The sequence below is a fragment of the Eptesicus fuscus genome, chromosome 3 (assembly GCF_027574615.1).
Source record: "Eptesicus fuscus isolate TK198812 chromosome 3, DD_ASM_mEF_20220401, whole genome shotgun sequence".
NCBI classification, from domain to species: Eukaryota; Metazoa; Chordata; class Mammalia; order Chiroptera; family Vespertilionidae; genus Eptesicus; species Eptesicus fuscus.
The window spans coordinates 65,671,477-65,693,012 of record NC_072475.1 but is presented as its reverse complement, the minus strand read 5'-3'; the positions used below and the strand labels follow the sequence as shown (position 1 = coordinate 65,693,012).

The 21,536-nt window shown below is 40.6% G+C and overlaps 1 protein-coding gene and 1 pseudogene across 2 annotated transcripts in view; one reads left to right on the top strand and one right to left on the bottom strand.

Annotated features, from left to right (window-relative positions):
- Nucleotides 1-320: 320 nt before the first annotated feature.
- Nucleotides 321-21,536, bottom strand: part of CCDC191 (coiled-coil domain containing 191) — a 78,018-nt gene continuing 56,802 nt past the window's right edge. For both annotated transcript variants that reach the window (XM_028153313.2, XM_028153314.2), the window contains 7 exons: nucleotides 21,413-21,525; nucleotides 19,149-19,231; nucleotides 18,301-18,402; nucleotides 7,598-7,741; nucleotides 2,686-2,838; nucleotides 2,009-2,154; nucleotides 321-597 (listed from right to left, as the gene is read on the bottom strand). In XM_028153313.2, the coding sequence (XP_028009114.2) occupies nucleotides 453-597; nucleotides 2,009-2,154; nucleotides 2,686-2,838; nucleotides 7,598-7,741; nucleotides 18,301-18,402; nucleotides 19,149-19,231; nucleotides 21,413-21,525 (886 nt within the window). In that variant the 3' untranslated portion in view covers nucleotides 321-452. The remainder of the gene's footprint in view (nucleotides 598-2,008; nucleotides 2,155-2,685; nucleotides 2,839-7,597; nucleotides 7,742-18,300; nucleotides 18,403-19,148; nucleotides 19,232-21,412; nucleotides 21,526-21,536) is intronic.
- On the top strand, nucleotides 11,499-12,242 carry LOC114233389 (ATP synthase F(0) complex subunit B1, mitochondrial-like; annotated as a pseudogene).

The following is a 21,536-nucleotide window of genomic DNA, read 5'->3' as shown; positions in this document are numbered from 1 at the left end:
CTCCTTTTCTAAGTGCTCACTACTTTTAATTTCTATTTAATTAAAGTTACATTTGCTAACAACTCACGTTAAGCTATAAGGACATTTTCCTCCACAAGCTCAGGCAAGCAAACACATCCTTTTTAAAGTTTATGATGCTAAAAATACAGACGCTGCATTTGAACAGTGGAACAGGAACAGTTCCTGTGGCTGATCCTGCTGGGATAAATGCTTTAGTGAACTGATTAGCAACCCAAGAGAAATAAAAGAAGGAAGTACAAACTCAAAAAGAAGTCCTTTAATCCAAGGAATACCTGACAGAACAACCAGGTAGATGCATGTGCATGTGGGTGGGTGGTGCAACAGACCTGTATGGACCATGGACATTCCATCCTAAGCACAGGCTGGCTTGTGTTCCCTGGACACCAAGGACTCTTACACGAGGGCGGGTATCTGACGCTGGACAACCAGAGTCACGGTGGGGCCAGCCTCTGGAAGTCCGGAAGGATTTCAGCTACCTTCTTACGGAGTTGCTCTCGCCTTTCTTCTCTTACTCTTTCTTCTTTCATAAACTTTGCAAACTTCTTCCATGTCTGAAATGTGATCCAGAGAATCCTCCTTTAAGAATAAAAAGGGGGAAAATGTGAAATATTAAGGAAAAGTTGACTTTCCATCTGAAGTACATGTAAGAATAAGCCTTAGATGAATAAAACATATTAAAAGGGCACGTAAATGCTGAAACTGGTTTGGCTCAGTGGATAGAGCGTCGGCCTGCGGACTGAGGGGTCCTCGGTTCGATTCCGGTCAAGGGCACGTGCCTTGGTTGCGGGCACATCCCTGGTGGGGGGTGTGCAGGAAGTGGCTGATTGATGTTTCTCTCTCATCGATGTTTCTAACTCTCTATCCCTCTCTCTTCCTCTCCGTAAAAAATTCAGTAAGATATATTTAAAAAAAAAAAAAAAAGCACGTAAATCACAATTGGAATTCAGGCTGAGAAATGCTGTAAAGAAAAGAAAGCCACAGAAGTGGATGGGAGTGACCAATAGGTTATTTTTACTTTCCCTTAGGCGGCCAGGGAAGGCCTGTGTGAGGAGGTGCCACTCCTGTGCCTACACAACAGTCTTTACACCACAGAACGCGGAGGCATCTGCCACATTAAGCTCATAGGAAATGACAGACACCCAGTCGCTAAAGAAGGACAGACCAATTGTTTACTCTCAAAGGGAAGTGCATAATAAAACTTAGGGCATTTCTATCCAAAACGCTTAAAATCACACAAAACAAAGGGAAACTTACACCTTATTCCCCAAGGAATTTAGATTAAATAAGACACCACTATATTATAAATATTAATATGGCATACAGTGTGATTTGAATTACATAAAATTCCAAACCAGGCAAAACTAAACTATAGTCTTGAAGGCTGCATGCTTGGAAGGTAGAAGTGAAAAAAAAAAAAAAAAAAGGCAAGGTCATGCTCCTCACAACACTCAGGAGCAGTTCACCTTGAGGAGGGAAGGCGGGGCCTTTGGGCAGAAGCCAGCAGGGACTCTGGGGCCAGCAATGTCCTACTTCTGGGCCTCGGTGGTGGTGACACAGATGTCCCCTTTATAGTAACTCATTAAGGTGGACTTGCATGATTTAAGCACCTCTGTATTAGTGTTATATTTCACAATAATGTTAAAAAATTGAACTTATAAACCTATGTGACAAAGAATACATACATTTGCTAAAGTGTGTTTCATGTACTTCTCATAATTTTATTCTCCTGCCAGCCCCTGGGAAGCAGAGAAGACAGGCACCCTCCTCATTTTAAAGACGGGGCCCCTAGAGTTCCAGGGGTGGGTTACTATCTTGCTTTCATCACCGAGTCAATGGGTGAGCTGGAACGCTCAGCTCTGCTGGTATCACTGAATGCCCAGCTCTCCTAGCCTCCACCTCCTCTTTCTGGACATGTTCCAGGTACAGAATATATCGCAGGGCAATTATGCAGTCAAAGAGTGACTTTCCTCAGAGATCAGACCCTCACCTGTCACTGTGCTCCACGGCAAGCTTGTGCTTGCTCTGAGAATCGATCCGGGCCTCCCTGACCATGTTAAGCCAGGCCCTGCAAATCTTCTTTTGAAGAAAATGCATACACAGTGTTTGTGCTTCTTCCTCCAGGTCAGTCAGGTACTGGGGATGAAGAAAGGAACAGAAATGAGTCAAATAATGTCACAAAGAATTAGAGCAAATACACAGCACAAAAGGGAATAGAAACACACATAAGACAAAGGAACAAAGGACATTGGAGGCATAAAGAGAAAACGTGGCAGCCAAGAAAACAGCCTCTGTAATGTCTGAAGGAAATAATGGAACCAGAGGGGGGAAACAGTTACAATATCGAGGGTGATCTACAATACAAAGAATAATTTCCTTTTCTTATTTATAAAGGATTTCTAGTAAAACCTCTTGAGCAATTATGGGATAAGAAACAAGTATAAAATCAAAAGTTGATATAATGACATAATTTATAGAGATGAACAGTGTGAAAAGAAATAGGCTTAACATTTTATATTAACAAAAAGTTAATTTGATATTTCCACATGATTGACTATTTTATATTGTTCTTGAAAAAACATAATGACTGGACATTCTGGATTGCATCTAATTCTCTTACACGGATTAAGTAGAGACGGATTCAAAGCTCCCTTCCCTGTGCCTTACCTGCTGCCAGCTCTGGACGACTCTCCTAAGCAACGTTTGGGAATAACATTGGTCGGCCCGGGCCATCTTCCTAGCCAGGCTCTCCTGGCTACAACGGAACCAGCTCAGCAGGCATTTCCTCTGTAGGGCCAAAGAGTGATGTTCTTCGGCCACCTGCATCATTTTATAAATAAGAAAAGGAAATTATTCTTTGTATTGTAGATCACTTAAGAAAACACACATTCATTCCCTTGGCAAACGATGCTGCAAACCACATGAAGAGAGAATATCTTAAGGACATTCAGCCTATGTCCCTAAAGCTTTGACTACTGACTCTATTTTAGGGGGGTTTTAGATTCACCGCATGCAGAGCCTTTCGGTGCTGACTCCCTGAAGACCACTGACTGGCTGGTTATCAGGGAAATGGAATAAACAGTCTCCAAAGCCATTCTTTCGCTTGCACCGAGTTTTGAAGTGGGTGGCTGGCAATATTCTCAGTTTGTTCTGTTGGAGCTCAGACAGCAACTCCATAACAAACCTCTCTTTTTTATGTACTTAACCACTGTCTAAATGAGGAAATGCCAATACTTTCAATTAGTTTTGTAGAATGAGCTGTCACCAGCACTGAAATTTAGACATTATCAATAAACCACAAAACCATCTGATAGAAAAATAACATGATGAATAATTTAATGTCTTACCAACTTAAAAGGCTCAGAGCATCCTTCTTTCAAAATAAACATACAACTCAGAGTTTATAGATTTTAAAAAGGAAGTGTTATATTCTTTCAAGAGGTAAGAGGAAAAAAATCCTTCCCTTTTGTTCTCCCCAGTTACACATTTTTCTAAGCCTTGTCTAGCCACCCAGCATTATGAATGTGATTGACCCAAGCCAATCTCGTGGCAGTCATACTTGGTCAAAATGGGCATTATAAGAGGTCTCTGTGGCACCTGAGATGCTGCCTGTCCTGACTTCTGTCTGGGGACCAAAAGGCAAGGGCAGCCAGAAACCATAGCCTCCTCCCTCCCTTTTCTTCATCCTCTGGGAACACGGAGATACCCAGAAAGAAAACGATTCTCAGAAGGCTCCTTAAAAGTTCTAAAAATGGTTGCTGGAATAAATGGAATATAGCATGAGAAAGAGAAAATTCTGAAATGTCTAAATTAAATGACAGTGACCGGGAAGTGAGAGAAAGACGGAACTGTTAGCCCATTAATGACTGCTCACATTCCTCCCACGGCCTGTTGGAGCTTCAGGTTAACCTCCAGGTTATTTCAACCAGGCCCCACCTGACTCCAGGGGCCGCGGCTTGTTTGCGCGTGCGGGCACTCTCCAGACTGTGGCCCACAGTCAATCCACAGGAGGGAACATTTCTCTTTGTTGGTCCTGCTTCCCCTTCCCCCCATCTTTGCCTGCAGCTAATGAAAATTCTTCCAGATCCCCTTTCCTCTGCCTTCCCTCGGCTCCATGCACAGGAATGCTTGCAAAACTCTGGGACCATGGGCACACTGTCTGATCTACTCAGCCATGTTCCTGGTGATGTAGATTAGAATCTATGCTTTTGGCTAGCATTTTGGACCAATAACCCTTATTTAAAAATACAGTTGTCATGGAAGTTAATTTTATTTGTTTAACAAGCACATGTGAGTTTAAGGGAAAATGCTAAATAATCCGTCTGAAGAAAATGATAGAAATAAACGAGGAATTGTGTAACTGGACCCTTCTCCTTCCTTAATTTTTCTTTCCCTTCCTGGAAGCCAACTCTGATGGGTGAAGAAGCCATCCCTTCCTCTTACTGCTCTCCAGAACTTTCCATTTTACTTTTTATTTTTTTAACTTTCAACTGGTGCCTGGCACCTACTAGTACATGACCCTCCGACTGCTACACCACACAGAGGCTGCGGGAACAGGCAGGATTCTTGGGAGAAGACGGTGCTGAGCTCCTCTGGCTTTGTGACCAAGGCGCTGTGACTCTGAGCTAGCCAGTTCTCTTCTCTAGGGCTCAGTTCCCTGTCTACAAAGTGAAGGAGATGCAGAGGACTACGAACGTTCTAAAATTCTCTTTTGTTGTGGTAGGCTGAAGAGCGGCCCCTCGGATGGCCTTGCCCTGATCCCTGGAACCTATAAGTAGGTGACCTTACATGGTAAAAGGGATTTTGCAGATGTGATTAAGTGAAGGATCTTAATGAGTCCTAAATGTAATCACAGGGTCCTTATAAGAGGGACACAGGAGGATCAGGAAGATTAGAGTGATTTGAGGAAGAGGCTGTGAGCAGTGGAATGCAGGTGACTGTTAGACGCTGAAAACGGAAAGGAGACATTCTCTCCTTGGAACCTCCAGAAGGAACTTGTCCCCCTCACAGTTTGACCTTAGCCTAGTAGGTCTGGTTTTGGACTTCTGACCTCCAGAATTTTAGGATAATAAATTTGTGTTGTTTTAAGTCACTAAGGTTGTAGTCATTTGTTATAACAACAACAGAAAACAAATACACTTGTATGAACTAGAGAGGTTATTCTCAAAATATGGTGCTCAGACAACTTGTATCAAAACCCCCTGGGCTACCTTTTAAACATGCAGAGTCCCTGATATCCACCCCCCTTCCCACTCCCCACCCCAGCCAAGAACCCAGACTTACTGAAAATACTTGGAGGTGGGACCAGGAAAGTACATTTTTATAAGTTCTCCAGATGGTTTTATGATCAAGAAATTTTGGAAATGCTGGTTTCAGATCTGTGATTTTCTGTTTTTATTTTAATTGGATTTTTCTATATTTAAAGCCTATAATTGTTATTTTGAGCTCAAACTCCTGTTTCTATTTTTACATTCTTCTGAATAAATTTTTAAAAATTTAATTTGATTATTCACTCATAAATTCTATTTTGTTTCTAAATTTCATACCTTTCTTGATTTTAGTCCATCAAAAACAATGACCAAAAAAGAAGAGCTAATCCTGTCTGCCTTTCCTTTGTGTATTCATAGTTAACAATAAAGAAATAGATAAAAGCCAGAGAAAACTAGGAGCACTCAACTGGATAGCAAATTATCTGATATGACCAATCTTTGTGGTTATATATTACTAGAGGCTTGGTACATGAAATTCGTGCACAGGTGTGGTCCCTAGGCCTGGCCGGTGATCAAGTTCTCCGTCTCCCTGTCTCCTCCTTACCTCGCTGCCCAAGTCTGTCACCCCCCATCCCAAATTCCCCATCCCAGCCCAGGGGGAGGGACCCAGGAAGTGGGCTGCCAGCCCCAAGAAGGGAACAGCCCTTGGCCCCCCTGGGAAAGGAGCCGTGTCTGCCACTACCCATCCCCGGTTCCCTGTCCCGGGCGATCGGGCGATCAGGGCCTGCTGGCCGGGGGGAAGGACCAGGAGGTTGGCCGGCAGGCCCCATTGGCGATCAGGGCCTGTGGGCTGGGGGCAGCTCCTGCGTTGAGTGTCTGCTTTTTGGTGGTCAGTGCGTGTCATAGCGACCGCTCGTTCCGGTTGTTCTGGTCACTTGGACTTTTATATATATAGATAAGAAGCAAATTTTAATTCAAATTTCAGATTTCATTTCCAGATTCATTCACTGAGAAGACTGAGGAGTCAGCTCGCCCATCTCACTACTAGAAAAGCCAAAGCAAATTAGCAATGGCTGGGGGCACAGGTGGGTCCAGGCCTCCAGATAGGATGGATTCCCCTGCACCCAGGCCTGACCACCACAAATGTGCACCCTCGGGTGTTTTGGAAACTCGATAGTTCCAGAGCCACTGGTAAGGAGGCTGAGGACAAAAAGAGTCAGGGACAGAAAAAAGATAGTGGGAAGGGCATTTGGGGAAAATAAAAAAGAAGGAATGAAACTGTAAAAATAGGAAGAGAACAAGGAGAATGAAGGGTGAATAGACTGGTGAGGCAGGATAAAAAGCAGCCTAAGTCACATTCACAGAGGTATAACCTGCAACATTACTTGATTTAGTGGGGCTCTGATACTATGAAGCATTATTGTTCATTTTTAATCCTGGTTTTCACAACCAAAACTACTAGTCTTACTTTTCAGTATTAACCTGGCCAAATGTATAAATAAGAATGGCCATCAATGGTACACATTACCGAGCTTATTACTAACTAGAATTCTAAAGGCAACATTTTATACGTTTTGAGCTTCATAATCATTTAGTTGAATCATCTATGCACTAGATAATTTTGAAGGTATTTGATTTCATATATCTTTGTGTGGCAGAGTGGATTGCTGTTCCTTGTAATAGGATTATATAGCCATATTCGTTGTGTATGATTTCATAGTGTCTCCCAAAGGAGTAGATGAGCCTCTTTCACCCCTTAGTGACTTTCAGTTTAGCGCTATGATTTGCTCTGGCCAAAAGAATGTTAGTAAGCACAATACAAGCAGAGGTTTCACATGGGTTTACATAAAAGTGTTTGGCCTTTGTACCCCAGACATTTGCCAGGTGAAAAGCATGTCCTGAATAGCTGCTATAGCCAGAAAGAGTGGCTGTGGAGAGACCTGAACCCAATCCACAACTGGTCCACATACATGTGAGTAAGAAATAAATGCCTGAATTATATATATGCCATTAATATTTGGGGGCTGTTTGTTATGCATCTTTACTGAAGCAGAAATCTGACTAACATACCTATGGTAATTATTTTTCCTTTTATTAAACACTGCTAATAGTGAGAGAGGCATCTGTTTGTCTTACCTGGTAGGTCTATAATAAAAATTTACTCTAGCTTTTTTCAACCTATTCAATTACATAAATCTTTCTTTACCTTGGAAGATGAAATCTAAACTCTTATCCAAAACAAATAAATATAAACACCCACTTCATTTATCTTTCTGGCTTTTCAATCACCAAACAACACCCAAATCTAATTTTATGCTATTTGAAAAGTCAATTTTCTAATTTTGAGGGGTATGAGTATGACACTATACCTGGATGTTTTGCTTGCTTTGCATTCTCAATCTCTTCCAAGGCTCCAGACCTTTTTTCCTTAGCAACACGCTTTCATAATGATCTTTGGCTATTGCTTCCAGCTGTTGGTTCCTCTTAATTCTCTTCTGCTTCTCCAGTTCTTTCTGAAAAACAATGAAGACGTAAAAATGGTGAGGAGGGACCAAGAAGACAACCTAGGAGGCTCCTGAACGTCCCTCTTCCTTCAGATGCACTGAATATACAGCTACCCACAGAGAATTACCTCTGGAAGAAATCTAGAAACCAGTCGAATGACTCTTCCATATTGGGCGAGTGAGAAAATACCCACATTGAAAGGCTGAGACACAATTTTGTCATAAACTCACAGTTGGCACAGCACCATACAATAGGGAGGGAACTCCCGACTCCCAGCTGGGGTTTGGACTGCACATCTAAAACCTCAATTTTTAAAACAACCACCCAAAACACCTGGATTTGAAAAACACTGGAGCTTATGTCCACAAGACACACAAAACTATAGCAAAGAAACAGTTCTTACTGGCTAAAAACTTCCCTAACCTGGGGAAAGAAAGAGACATCCAAATCCAAGAAGCCCAAAGAATATATACAGTATATACTAGAGGCCTGATGCATAAAATTCTTGCAAGGGGCTTGGCCCTCACAGCCACGACTGCCTCGTGGCCCCGCCCCCCCCATCACGTTCCCCCCTCACCCCCGGCCCATTGGTCGTTCTGGAAGGTCGTTCTGCCATCCGGTCTAATTAGCATATTAGCTCTTTATTATATAGGATGACTCTAAAGAGACACACACAAAGACACATTATAATGGAACTGTCAAAAGTTAAAGGTAAGGAGAGAATCTTAAAAGTAGCAAGAGAAAAGCAACATGTTACATATAAGGGCAATCCCATAAGACTACAAGTGGATTTTTCAGCAGAAACCATGAAAGCCACAGGGAGTGGAGTGATATAGTCAAAGTGCTGAAAGGACTGCCAACCAGAAATGCTCTACCCACAAAAGTGTCCTTTAAAATTGAAGGATAAAGGGTTTCCAGACAAACAAAAGCTGAAAGAGTCTATCACCATTCGATCAGCCTTATAAGAAATGCTAAAGGGACTTCTTCAAGTTGAAACAAAGGATGCTGATTGGTAACATGAAAACATATGAAAGTATAAAACTTGCTGGTAAAGGCAAATTCAGAACACTCTGATATTGTAAATGGTAGTAAATGAATTGCTTATAACTCTAGATAAAGGTTAAAAGCCAAAGTGCTAAAAATAACTGCAATAAGTTGTTAATAGATAAACAATGTAAAAATATATATTATGACATCAAATACATAAACAGGAGTGTAAAAATAGAGCTTTTGCATGCAAAGTTATCAGCTTATAATAGACTGTTATAGTTATAAGACATTTTATGTAAGCCTCATGGTAATCACAAAATATAAACCTATAGTAGATAGACACACACACAAAAAAAGAGAAAGGAATCAAAGCATACCAACTAGAAGAATCATCACATCAAAGGAAGAAAGAGAGGAACAAAGAACTATAAAACAGAAAGAAAAGAGTTAACAAAAGACAATTTAAGTCTGCACTGATCAATAATTACTTAAATGTACACAGACTAAATTCTCCAATCAAAAACATACAGTGGCTGAATGTATAAAAAAGAAGACCCAACTGTATGCTGCCAGTGAAGGCTCACTTCAGCTTTAAGAACACACACAGACCATTTGCAACAGCATGGATGGAACTGGAGAGCATTATGCTAAGCGAAATAAGCCAGTCAGAGAAAGATAAATATCACATGATCTCACTCATATGTGGGATATAATGATCAACATAATTTGATGAACAAGAATAGATCCAGAGACAATTGGCAGGATGGGGGTTAGAAAGCAACCAAAGGACTTGTATGCATGCATATTAGCATAACCAATGGACATAGACGCTGGGGCTGTGGGGGCTTGCCTGGGGTGGGAATGGCTCAGGGGAGGTGGGTCCCTCGGGGAAAAAGGAGACCTATGTAAAATTTCAGACAATAAAAAAAAAAAGATTCAATAAAATGTAAAACGATGAAAAATAAATAAATAACACACAGAGAATGAAAATGAAGGGGTGGAAAAAGATATTCCATGAAAACTGAACTAAAAGATAAAGGGTAGCTATACTTATATCAGACAAAATAGACATTAAGCCAAAACCTTAAGAGACAAAGAAGGTCATGATATCAGGATAGAGGGGTCAACTCATCAAGAGGCTATAACAATTGTAAATATTTATGTACCCAACATCAGAGCACCTAAATATAGAAAGCAAATACCAGCATACTGAATGGAGAAATAGACAACAATAAAATTACAGTAGGGAACTTCAATAACTCACTTTAAACAATGGATAGATCATCCAGACAGAAAAATTAATAGGAAACATTGGACTTAAACAAATGTTAAACCAGATGCACCTAACAGACATATACAGAACATTACATCTAACTGCAGCAGAATGCACATTTTCTCAAGTGCGCATGAAACATTCTCCAGGATAGATCATATGTTAGGCCAAAAAACAAGTCTTAATAAATTTAATAAGATTAAAATCATAGCAAGTGTCTTTTCTGACCATGATGCTATTGAATTAGAAATCAATTATATATTTACTAGAGGCCTGGTGCACAAATCCGTGCACGGCAGGGGGGGGGGGGTGGTCCCCTCAGCCCAGCCTGCACCCTCTCCAATCCGGGACATCCTTCTCACAATCCAGGATAGCTGGCTCCTAACTGCTCACCTGCCTGCCTGCCTGATCACCCCAATGGCCTCTGCCTGCTGGCCTGATCGCTCCTAACTGCCCCCGCTGCCGGCCTGGTTGCCTCTCACTGCCCCCCCACTGGCCGGGTTGCCCCTAACTGCACCTCACCCCCCCCCCCCGCCAGCCTGGTCGCTCCCAACTGCCCCCCGCTGCCAGCTGGTCACCCCTAACTGCCCCCCCCCCCGCCAGCCTGGTTGCCCCACGCAGCCTGCTGTTCGGTCGTTTGGTCACCCCTAACTTCCTGCGCGCGCCCCCCCCCCCCCCCACCCCGCTGGCTTGGTTGCCCCACAAAGCCTGCTGTTCGGTCATTGCATGAGGGCGTCCCAACCAATTTGCATATTAACCCTTTTATTAATATAGATTCTTTATACAGTAAATCTCCCAAATTGATTTCATTCACTTCCAGAGCATGAAAAATATTGACATGGTTTTGACTCCCAGATTCCTTAGTATAATCTTGATGTCTGGACTTATATATTCACCTGCCTATCTGACATATTTATTTGGATGTCTAATAGGCATCTCACATTTAACATGTCCCTCTTGTAGAGGCCTTTCCTCCTCAGCATCCAGCAGCTCAAATATCTCCTCCCAGAGAGACCTTTCACATCTTGCTTCCCCTATCAGACCTTCCCTCCCCTCCTTCTTAGCTGTTACATATTACCTGTTTTCCCCAGCTAGCATATACATTTTTGAGGGCAGGGCTTTTGTCTGTCTTCTCCACTGCTCTATTCTAACACCTAGAACAATGCCTAGTACATAGTAGATTCTCTAAAGATATTTGTTAAACAAACAGATATGCTTGTTAAGCAATTATGGAAGACTTAAAATCTTACCTGGTCTTCTCTGATAAATTTATCTTTTCAATCACAAACGTCAACTGTCTATCAATCAAAAGCATATTTATATAGCCATAAAAGTCATTGTCTGATAAGGGTTACTAGAAAGTGAGCTTTTAACAAAAATGAGCACTGAGATGTTAGGAGGGGTTTAGATTTTTATTTTTAAAAGGCATTGTGTGAGACCTGTGAGTGACCAGGTTACTGCTGCACCTGACACTAACGGACACCATTGGACTATCACTGACCATGCTGTCCCAGGTGGTACTTCCTGCCATTACTACAGTGGCTCCCTCTCTGAAGAATGAAGCACATCTAGGTCCAGGGGAATTGCAGGTAACAAGGATCTTTCAGAGAGGACAGCCAAGTCTTGATCCTGAACCTGGAGGACATTTTCCTCAATATGGAGAACAAATAGGACGTGAGCTTTTTCTTGATAAATTCTTCCAGTTCCTTCATCCTAAAACTGATGTCATAGGACTTACCTTGCATTTTCTATCCAAAGAAATATGTGAGTGCCCTAGAGACCTTCTTTACCATATCAACAGTTGGGTTGATTATCTATGTAATTAGAAATTATGGTACCACTGTTGAGCAATTTGCTGATAAACTTGAGCAAAAAGTACCCAACTAAAAGAGGTGAAGCAGGCTTCCATCAAGCACATACAGAATATGACTGACTTGGAGATGTCAGGCACAGGTTCAGAAATGTAATTATCTTTTTGATATCCAGAAGAATAACACTGCTATGGCCTTGAAAGTCGCTTACTGTGAACGGCTCTATAAAGTAAAAAGGAGGTAAAGAATCACTTGTGCAGAATATAATGCGTCAAAGGAATAAGACCACAAAAGATAAACTGGGTGGAGAAACACACTGTGTTTGCATCTACGCTAGAGCAAAAGGAGATAAATGCCCACGGCATTTTAGAGCTAAAGCTCTTGGCAAAGAAAGCTCAAACACAGCCAGTCTGTAAATGCATTTATCTCAATTGAGACAGCTACAAACAACTGATTTACTCAATAGAAACTAGTCTATGTGACAACATCTTTTTGTCTATTGCTGGGGACTGAAATTACATTTCATGTTTCCTAAAAAGGAAGATTTCAGCTTGGTATAGTGAGAAAAATTAAATAACTTATTCGTCAGTAATGTATTTCTCATCCTTCTTGCCTTGCACAAGCTGTCTTCATCCAGCAAGAAAAAGCTAGGCAGACAGAAAATTAATAACTTTTTATGAACCAATCAGAGAATTGAAGCCATTACAAATCTGAAGAGACAGGCACCTTTAGGGAGACATAGGACCCAAGCATTTGCTTATCTGAGTCAGAAGCCACCATACACCATATGAGTCAGTAAGATGATTAAACTAGAAATTTTGGTGAATTGCTGGAGGCCAAGGGTAGGCCAGCTTGAGAAAGGTGAAGCTCCTGGGGTCATAGTTATAGGGAGGTTCCCCTCCTTTGTGCAGGCCTTTGTTCTAGGAACTCCACCAGGCTCTCAAAGAGAGGATCAAGGAGAGCCCAGATAAGTTCCCACCATGGTTCCACTGGCAGGGAGAAAAAGCAACCACTGCAAAATCTGCCCAGACCTTTCTCCCTTAAGAAGAATAAGACTTCATCTGCAAGTGGCACCACCTGAGAGCACTAGTGGAATGCCACTGCAGCTGTGGGAAGGGAACTCTGTCTAGGCCACTACCTAAGTGGAGGGGGACCCTCACGGAGTGATGGAATTTCAGCTCACAGACTGTACACTGGATACTAAAAGAAGGGAACAGAAGGGTAGGGAAAATCTCTACTTCTAAAGTAGGAGCAGAAATTCTCCTGAATGCCCAATATTGTGCACTCCAAAGAGTGAGATTTAATCAGAACATTAGAGAATGCTACCCCTCGTCCATACCCTACTCAGCATGCTAACAAACCTCCAGTAATAACAATGGAGTACAGCTGAGAGAGCTGCTAAGAGACAGATTCTCTCTGGGGAATAGTACAAAGGGAAGGCCTAAGGCCAAAAGAGGAGACAAAATAAGTCACTAGAGAAAACTGAAGTGTATAGTACCCACAGTAATAACAAACCTCAACAATAGTAATGATTAACACACTTCAAAAACAGCCCAACTCCTGGCTAGATTGGCACACATCTCCACACTAAAAGCCTGTTTATCTCAGTTTCTATTGTCCTGGACAACATGACAACATGCCTGGCTTACAAATATATATATATATAAATATATAAATATATATATTATATACACACACACACACACACACACACACACACACACACACACACACTAGAGGCCTGGTGCACGAATTCGTGCATGGCTGGGGTCAGGCCAGTGTCAGGCCAGTGGGGGGTGGGGGGGAGAAGGGACACGGGGGGATGGGGGAGTTGATTGGGGCCAGGCCGGCTGGGTGGAGGCTGCAGTGTGCGTCATAGTGCACAGGTCGTTCCGGTCTTTCTAGTGTTCCGGTCGCTTGGCTTTTATATATATAGGTATGTTGGTATGTCAAATATATACAGGGTTCCCCCCAAAATGTATACACACAAAAAGAAATACTTAGGTATAAATCTAACAAAAAATATATAAGATCTCTGAAAAGAAATAAAAACACTTGTGAAATAAGTAAAACATCTAAATAAATGTTTATAAAGACTCAATGTTGTTAAGATGTCCATTCTTCCAACTTGATCTATAATTCAATATGATCACAAACAAAATTTTAGCACGAGTTTTTATACATATCAACAAGATTAGTCTAAAATTTATATCAAATGGCCAAAGAACTAGAATAGCCAAAACATTGTATAAAAGAATAAAAGGGAGAATTCACATTTACTATATTCAAGATTTACTGTAAAGCTACAGCAATCAAAGACAGTGTGGTACTGTTAAAGAAATATACATAAAGATCAACAGAACAGAACAGAGAGCCCAGAAATAGACCCACATAAATACAGTCAATTGATTTTTGACAAAGTTATAAAGGTAATTCAAAACAACTTAATATTAGAAACCACTAAAATTACATGGAACACATGTTGGGAAATGCTACTTCAGAACCCTTATGTAATTTTTAAGGGAGGTAACTGGGCTGTTTCTAGAGACTTCTTAGGCTTACTTAGCTAGGGATGAATTATAGTACATGCCTTTTGCTCCATGGACAAGCTGAACCATTCTGTGGATACCCAGTCAGCCTCTTTTTCCAGTCACTCCTACCATTACCCAATGGGCTCATAAACAAAGTGGCCATGTGGCAGGGATGGAGGCTATACAAGGGCTCAGCAACGCAGACTTCCATTCACCAAGGCCGACTGACTGTGGCCACTGCTGATTGCCCAATCAACCAGCAGCAGAGACTAACACTGAGTCTTCAAAATGGCATCATTTTCTGGGTTGACCAGATAGCTATCAGATGGCAGTTGATTATATTAGACTGTTTCCATCACAGAAGGAGCAGCGTTTTGTTTTTACTGGAATAGACACTCTAGATATAGATTTGCCTTTCCTCTACACAATGCTTTTGCCCCAAACGACTACCCATGGACTTACATGGTCTCATCTGTGGACTTACAGAACTTATCCACCATCATTGTATTCCACATGGCATGGCTTTTAATCATGAAACTCATTTTACAACAAAAGAAGTGTGGCAATGGGCCTACACACATGGAACTTATGTGCCCTACCATCCTGAAGAAGCTGGCTTGACAGAATGTTGGCATGGTCTCTTATAAATATGTTTTTGAATTGATTTTAGAGAGAGAGAAGGGACAGGGAGAGAGAAACACTGATGTGAGAGTGAAACAATTGGGTACTTCCTGCACACCCACTACTGGGTATAGTGCCCGAAACCCTGGCGATGTTCTTTGAGAGGGTAGGTGCAGAGCTGGCATGATCTTGTGAAGACTCAGTTGCAGTTCCAGTTAGGTGGCAATACCTTGCAGGTCTATGGTAAGGTTCTCCAGAGGGCTGTATATGCTCTGAGTCAGCATCCAATATATGGCACTGTTCCTCCCACAGCCAGGATTCACAGGTTCCAGGAATCAAGAGGTGGAAGTGGGATTGGCACCACTCATGATTACCTCCAGTGACCCACTAGCAAAATTTTTGCTTCCTTTTTCCACTTTATGTTCTGTTAGTCTTGAGGTCTTGGTTTCAAATGGGGGAATGCTTCTACCAGGAGACACAACAATGATTCCACTGAACTGAAAGTTAAAAATGCCACTCAATCATATTGGGTTCCTTATGACTCTAAATCAACAGGCAAAGAAGGAAGTGCTGGCTGGGGTGAATAAACCTGACTGCTAAGCGAAATTGGAGAGTCTACTATTCCACAGTGGAGGTAAGGAAGAGTATTTCGGGAATACAGGAGGCCCCTTAGAGTATATCTTAGTATTACTATACCCTGGGGTTAAGATCAAAAGAAAACTACAACAACCCAATCCACACTGGACTACTCAGGAATGAAGGTTTGGGTCACCTCACCAGGTAAAAAACTATGATTAGCAGAGGTGCTTGCTGAAGGCAAAGAGAAGAGTGGGTAGTGGAAGAACATAAGTTATAAACACTAGCTACACCCACTTGGCCAGTTACATAAATGAAGACTGTAATTGTCATGAGTATCCATTTCTTATTTTGCTATGAATATATTTATCTGTATATGTATCTTTGTTTTCTTGCCTTTCTGATTCTCTTATTATGTAACATATGATGTATTGGCTTTATATTATGGTATTTAAGTATTATTCATTTTACATTATAGTATTTAAGTTATGGGTTATCAAGGAGAAGAGTAAACATCACTCAAAACTTTACCTCATCTTCTGGGGCAGAGGTTAGAGCATTTCTGATTGTATGCAGGATAGTTGTATCATGTTAGGCAGAATTATGAAGTTGTTACTGTCCTTATTTGAAGATTATGTTGGTTTCATATGTGTATGGATAACAAGTTGACAATGGGGTGAACTTGTGATGGTTAATTTTATGTGTCAACTTGCCTGTGCCACAGGGTGCCCAGACTAAAGATTATTTCTGGGTGTGTCTGTGAGGGTGTTTTTGGATGATATTAATTATTTGAATCCATGGACTCAGTAAAGTAGATTGATCTCCCTAATATGTGTGGGCATCATCCAATCCTTTACGAACCTGAATAGGAGAATAAGGCAGAAGAAGGAATTTACTGTTTTTGCTTCCTGCCTGCCTGCTTGAGCTGAGACATGGTCTCCTGCCCTTGAACCGGGATTTGTACCATCAGCTCCCAAGTTTCAGGCCTTCAAACTTGGCCTGGAATTATATCACTGGCTTTCCTAGGTCTCCAGCTTCTGGATGGCAGACTGTGGGACATCTCAGCTTCCATAATCATCTGAGTCAATTCCTTATGATAAATCTCTCCATATATATACTAGAGGCCCGGTGCACAAAATTCATGCACAGAGGGGAGTTGTCCCTCAGCCCAGCCTGTACCCTCTCCAATCTGGGACCCCTCGAGGGATGTCTGACTGCCCGTTTAGGCCCGATCCCAGTGGTGAATACAGTGGGTGGGTTAATATTCCCAGGCAAGATCTTTTAACATGTCTTTAACCAAACGCAGAGCATTGTCTTCTTTCCGAAGTGATTTGGCCTTGCAGTCGATGTTGATGGTTGACCTGGATCAACCCATGATTTTGTGCATTTGGGATTCTCAAAATAAATCTACTTTCATCACCAGTCACAACTCGATGCAAAAAAGACTTTGTGCTGTTGAAGCAACATTTTACTGATGACTTTTTGGTTTTCCATTTGTCTTTCGTTCAGTTGATGTGGCACCCATTTTCCTTCCTTTAAAATCTTTCCCATTACTTGTAAATGATTGGAAATTGTTTGCTGAGCAAGTTTAATCTTTGTGCAAGTTGCTTTTGAGTTTGACACGCATCTTCATCCAATAATGCTTGTAATTATCTTTAAACTTTTTTGGTTGACCTGGGCATTCTTTATCTTTCACATAGAAATCATCACTTTTAAAGTGTTTAAACCAGCGTTCACAAGTATTTTGAGATGGAGCATGTTCACCATAAGCTTCCCGAAGTATTCAGCAGCACTTTTCTTCAAAATAATGAATTAAAACTTCCCACAAATGTTTTTTTTGGCACGAAATTTGACATTTTAAGTGTAAAAATATCTATGATGTTAACACCTTCAGCAAATTTGACATATGAAGTTTTGAAGCTTGTTGTCAATACAACAAAATAGCAAACATATCAAATTGCATATATATCAACATATGTGTAACTCCATCTATTTAAAAAAATCCTCATTATTAACTGGGACACCTAATATACATATATTTTCTTTCTCTGGAGAACCCTAATTCAATTTCCAATTCAAATCTCTTTCCTATGAAAATGCCTCTATTTTCTCCCCAATCTTCATGGATCTTGCCTGCACAACTCTATTGATCTCTTTTGGTCTGGGAGGCACCAAACAGCATGTGCTATACTACTAGTATACCATCTTTATAGGTATGTATTTTAAGGACTTACGTTTCCAACTAGAATTTAATGACCTTGAAAAAAGAGTTTTATCTCTTATTTTTTTCTCTCTGTGTATTTTCTTTCATTTGTTCATTTATTTACTCATTCAATACATTTGCTGAGTCCCTACTATATGCTCAGTACATTGCTAGCCAATACAATAGTGAGCGACTTCAGACTGCTCCTTCTACTCTTATGGAGATTACAGCTTAGGAGATGCAGATACAAATAAAACAACCATGGAATAGATGCATAATTAAAACCCTAGTAATGCTTTGAAGAAAATATACTCAGAGTCCACAGAGAGTGACCTAACCTAACCTTGGGTGAAGAGGAGGGTTGGGCAAGACTAATCTGGAAGAAGTCATATTGAGCTAAAATGTAAAGAAGAGTAGATTTTCACTAAAAAGAGAAAAAGGGTGCAGGTGAGAAAAGAGTGTTCTAAACAGAAGTTCTGAGGTGGGGAAAGTGCACAGGGTCTCAGCATTGCACACAATAGGCTTCAAGAGACAGGCAATAGACCAGACAGACACTACTAACCATTTTCTTCAGTCTCTTCTCTTCTCGTTTTTTCTCAAATTGAGCCTCCTTTTCTTCTGCCTCCCTCTTCTGACGCTCCTCCTCTTGGGCCTTTAACTGGGCCTGATCAAGTTTAGAATTTGTAAAAATCAGAACCCTCGATTTGCATGGAAATATGATCCTTAAGTTGAGATTGAGAGAAGTATCTACCCAAGTGTCCACCCTGCCTCTGGAAGAAGCTTGCACTTTGTGATAAAAGTAGAAAACCCAACCAACAGGTGGTCAGTTGTGTAACTTGAAAGTTTCTCCAAAGAACACTCTTCTCCTTGGGAAGATGAGACTAAGCATGAATAAGACCATTAACTTTCTATCATAAAATGATTACTTTCTAGTTCTTCTTTTCATCTGTGAAATACTAAGTCCAAACTATATATAATGTGGGAAAATTTGTTCTTTCATTTCATTTAAAAACCCCTCAAAACTGTTAGTAGTACCTATTTTTTCTTAGTAGGCACAACGTTTACTTCTGACAGGTCAAAACTTCGAAAGATAAGAACTCTCCACCTTTGCAAACTTGTAAGGTTGGACATCTACCTATAACAGACTAGTCTTGGTTACCTGTCAATCTTCCAATATGCTAGTTCTCATCGACTTCTGTAACATTTCCCACTACACACATGATGTTGATCTTTTCCCCTTTATTTTCCTAAAATTGTTACAGAGTTCAGGCCAGTAGGCCAAAAGCCATTTCCAAAGTTGGAATAACTCTATTGTCTCAATAGGCTTAAACAAGCTAGACTTAAATTTTTTTTAATAAACACTTATACAAATCCTTTCTTGTGCCTCAGTTTGCATTCTTGATTTATTACCAATTTTTCCTCTTCTTGTTTTTGTTTCTTCTCTGCCAAGATCCGCCTACGTTCAGTTCGCTGAGCTGCTCTCTCTTCCATGGCTAGAAAATAGTAAGAGTTCCAGTATCAAACATATAAGGAGCACTGCAAAACAAATCTCTCTATTTTACAGTAAAATTTGGTGTTATTAAGGTTTTCTTTTAACTTGAGTGTTCGCAATTTCAGAAATATATGTATAAAATTTCTATAAAATACAAATATATAAACTATAGGTATGTATGTATATTCCCTGTAAGTTAAAGACCTATAAGCTCATCCTCAACAATGATGAGCAATTTGCAGATTACGTTTTTACTTACATTACATTCTATTCTATTAGAATAATGTTTACTGATTTAAATTAGATAATGTGTCTTGATGATACTTTTAGTATATGAAACTGAGAAACCATAATTTTAATTTGATAATTCCTTTAATGAATGTAGATGTTAATTATACCTAACAAATACTTTGAGAATAGAATTACTCCCATTGAATCCACTAATTTTTCCCAAGTCATGATACATACGTCTGTATATGTAACAACAACAACAACCACAAACTAAAGTTTAGGGTCACAATGAATACATTTTAATTTAGTTTTAAGGCCTGGATATCCAGATGGGCAGGAAATGGAACTGTACTAAGCATTTGGAGAGCTGGCATCTGAACGAATTTGAGTGTCAGACTCCTGTTCTTGACAGTCTATTAAATATCAATCCAAAAGAAGCAAATGTGCAAGATGGTCTGATAATATGACTGTCATCAGCCAGGACTTTCAGAGGAAGAGGAGCATGGGTGGGAGGAGTACCAAATTCTGCTCACCCAAGTCAGCCAATGGTTACTTTGGTTCCTTGTGTCATATTATAGGGGAAGAACATTTAAGTCCAAGTTTCAAGAATTAATAAACAAAACACTCACTAGGCTATGTCTTACAGATATTAAGTGTCTGCTTTGCTGGAAAAGAATAGTAGGGTGCCACAGATGGCAGGAGTGAGGATGTCTTTCAGGAGGCAGAAGCAGACTAGAGGATTAAAGTGAGAGAACCCTGAGAAGTGGAGCCTCTGGTAATATGTCCCTTCCCATCTTTTCTGGAGCTAGCTAGTCATTGAAGACTACTTGCAAGGTAGCCTGAGGTGCTAACTTGTTGATCAAATAATAAAAAAAGTAATAAGTGGGCATTTTTAATTATCCTCAGTGGACACAGATGGCATAAACTGCTGTCCTAGCAGAGTCAATGCAAAGACTGCTAATTTCTTCATTAATGGGAATGAACTTCAGGCACAGTGTCCTTCAGATGACCTCAATTTTGGTTAGGGCAGCAATCTTGCCATAGGAGAAAACTCAGATTTACAAAACACAATCTGCCCTAACCGGTTTGGCTCAGGGGATAGAGTGTTGGCCTGTGGACTGAAGGGTCCCAGGTTAGATTCGGGTCAAGGGCATGTACCTTGGTTGCGGGCACATCCCCAGTAGGGGGTGTGTAGGAGGCAGCTGATCGATGTTTCTCTCTCATCGATGTTTCTAACTCTCTATCCCTCTCCCTTGCTCTCATTAAAAAAATAAAATAAAATCATAAAATAAATTTAAAAAACCCCAACACAATCTAATTGTCAAAGTGCCTACCACACGTACAAACACATGTACAATGGTTGACTAAGTATACAGTGAAAACAATTAGCAGATTCATTGGTGGGTTCTAAGGAATGCTTCTCTTCCAATAGTATTGTTTGGTTTAAATAATTATTTCTATGTTATCAACAATCTTATTAAATTAAAATGTGTGGTTTACAGATTTCATTACTAAAAGCCTATCATCAAGGCACAACTCATTATAAAATGATGTACTAATTTAAAATAAATTGCTATAAATTTTAATGTTAACAAAATAAAATTATAGCTGATCTTGATCAATGTTTATTCTAGGCAGCTACTCAGAGTTTTCTCATTTGTGTATCTGACCCACTTTTTAAAAAATCACAATACAATCTCAAATTAGAGGAAAACGATACACCTCTCAGCATTTTTATTTTATTGGCTGGAAAGGCCCAAAGTTTGGCAGAAGAGTCAGGAGAAAAGTTGTGGAGCACTCTGGTGTATTCCATTTCTCACGTGTCTACCCACCTTAGACTGACCAGGTTCTGCCAAGCTCAAAACCCAAGAGTAGCCTGAATTCAGTCCCAGCACACTCTACTCCACAAGGGAAGATAACCACCACCAAGGCCAAAACAAGACAGCCCTGCCTTTAAGTATGGGATGGGGTGCCATCAGCTTCCTTGGGTTCCTTCTGGGTCCAGAAAGATAATTTTGGGAGTTGCTTCTACTACCTTCAGTCCCAGGGGAAGCAACAGAAGAACTGGAGAAGGA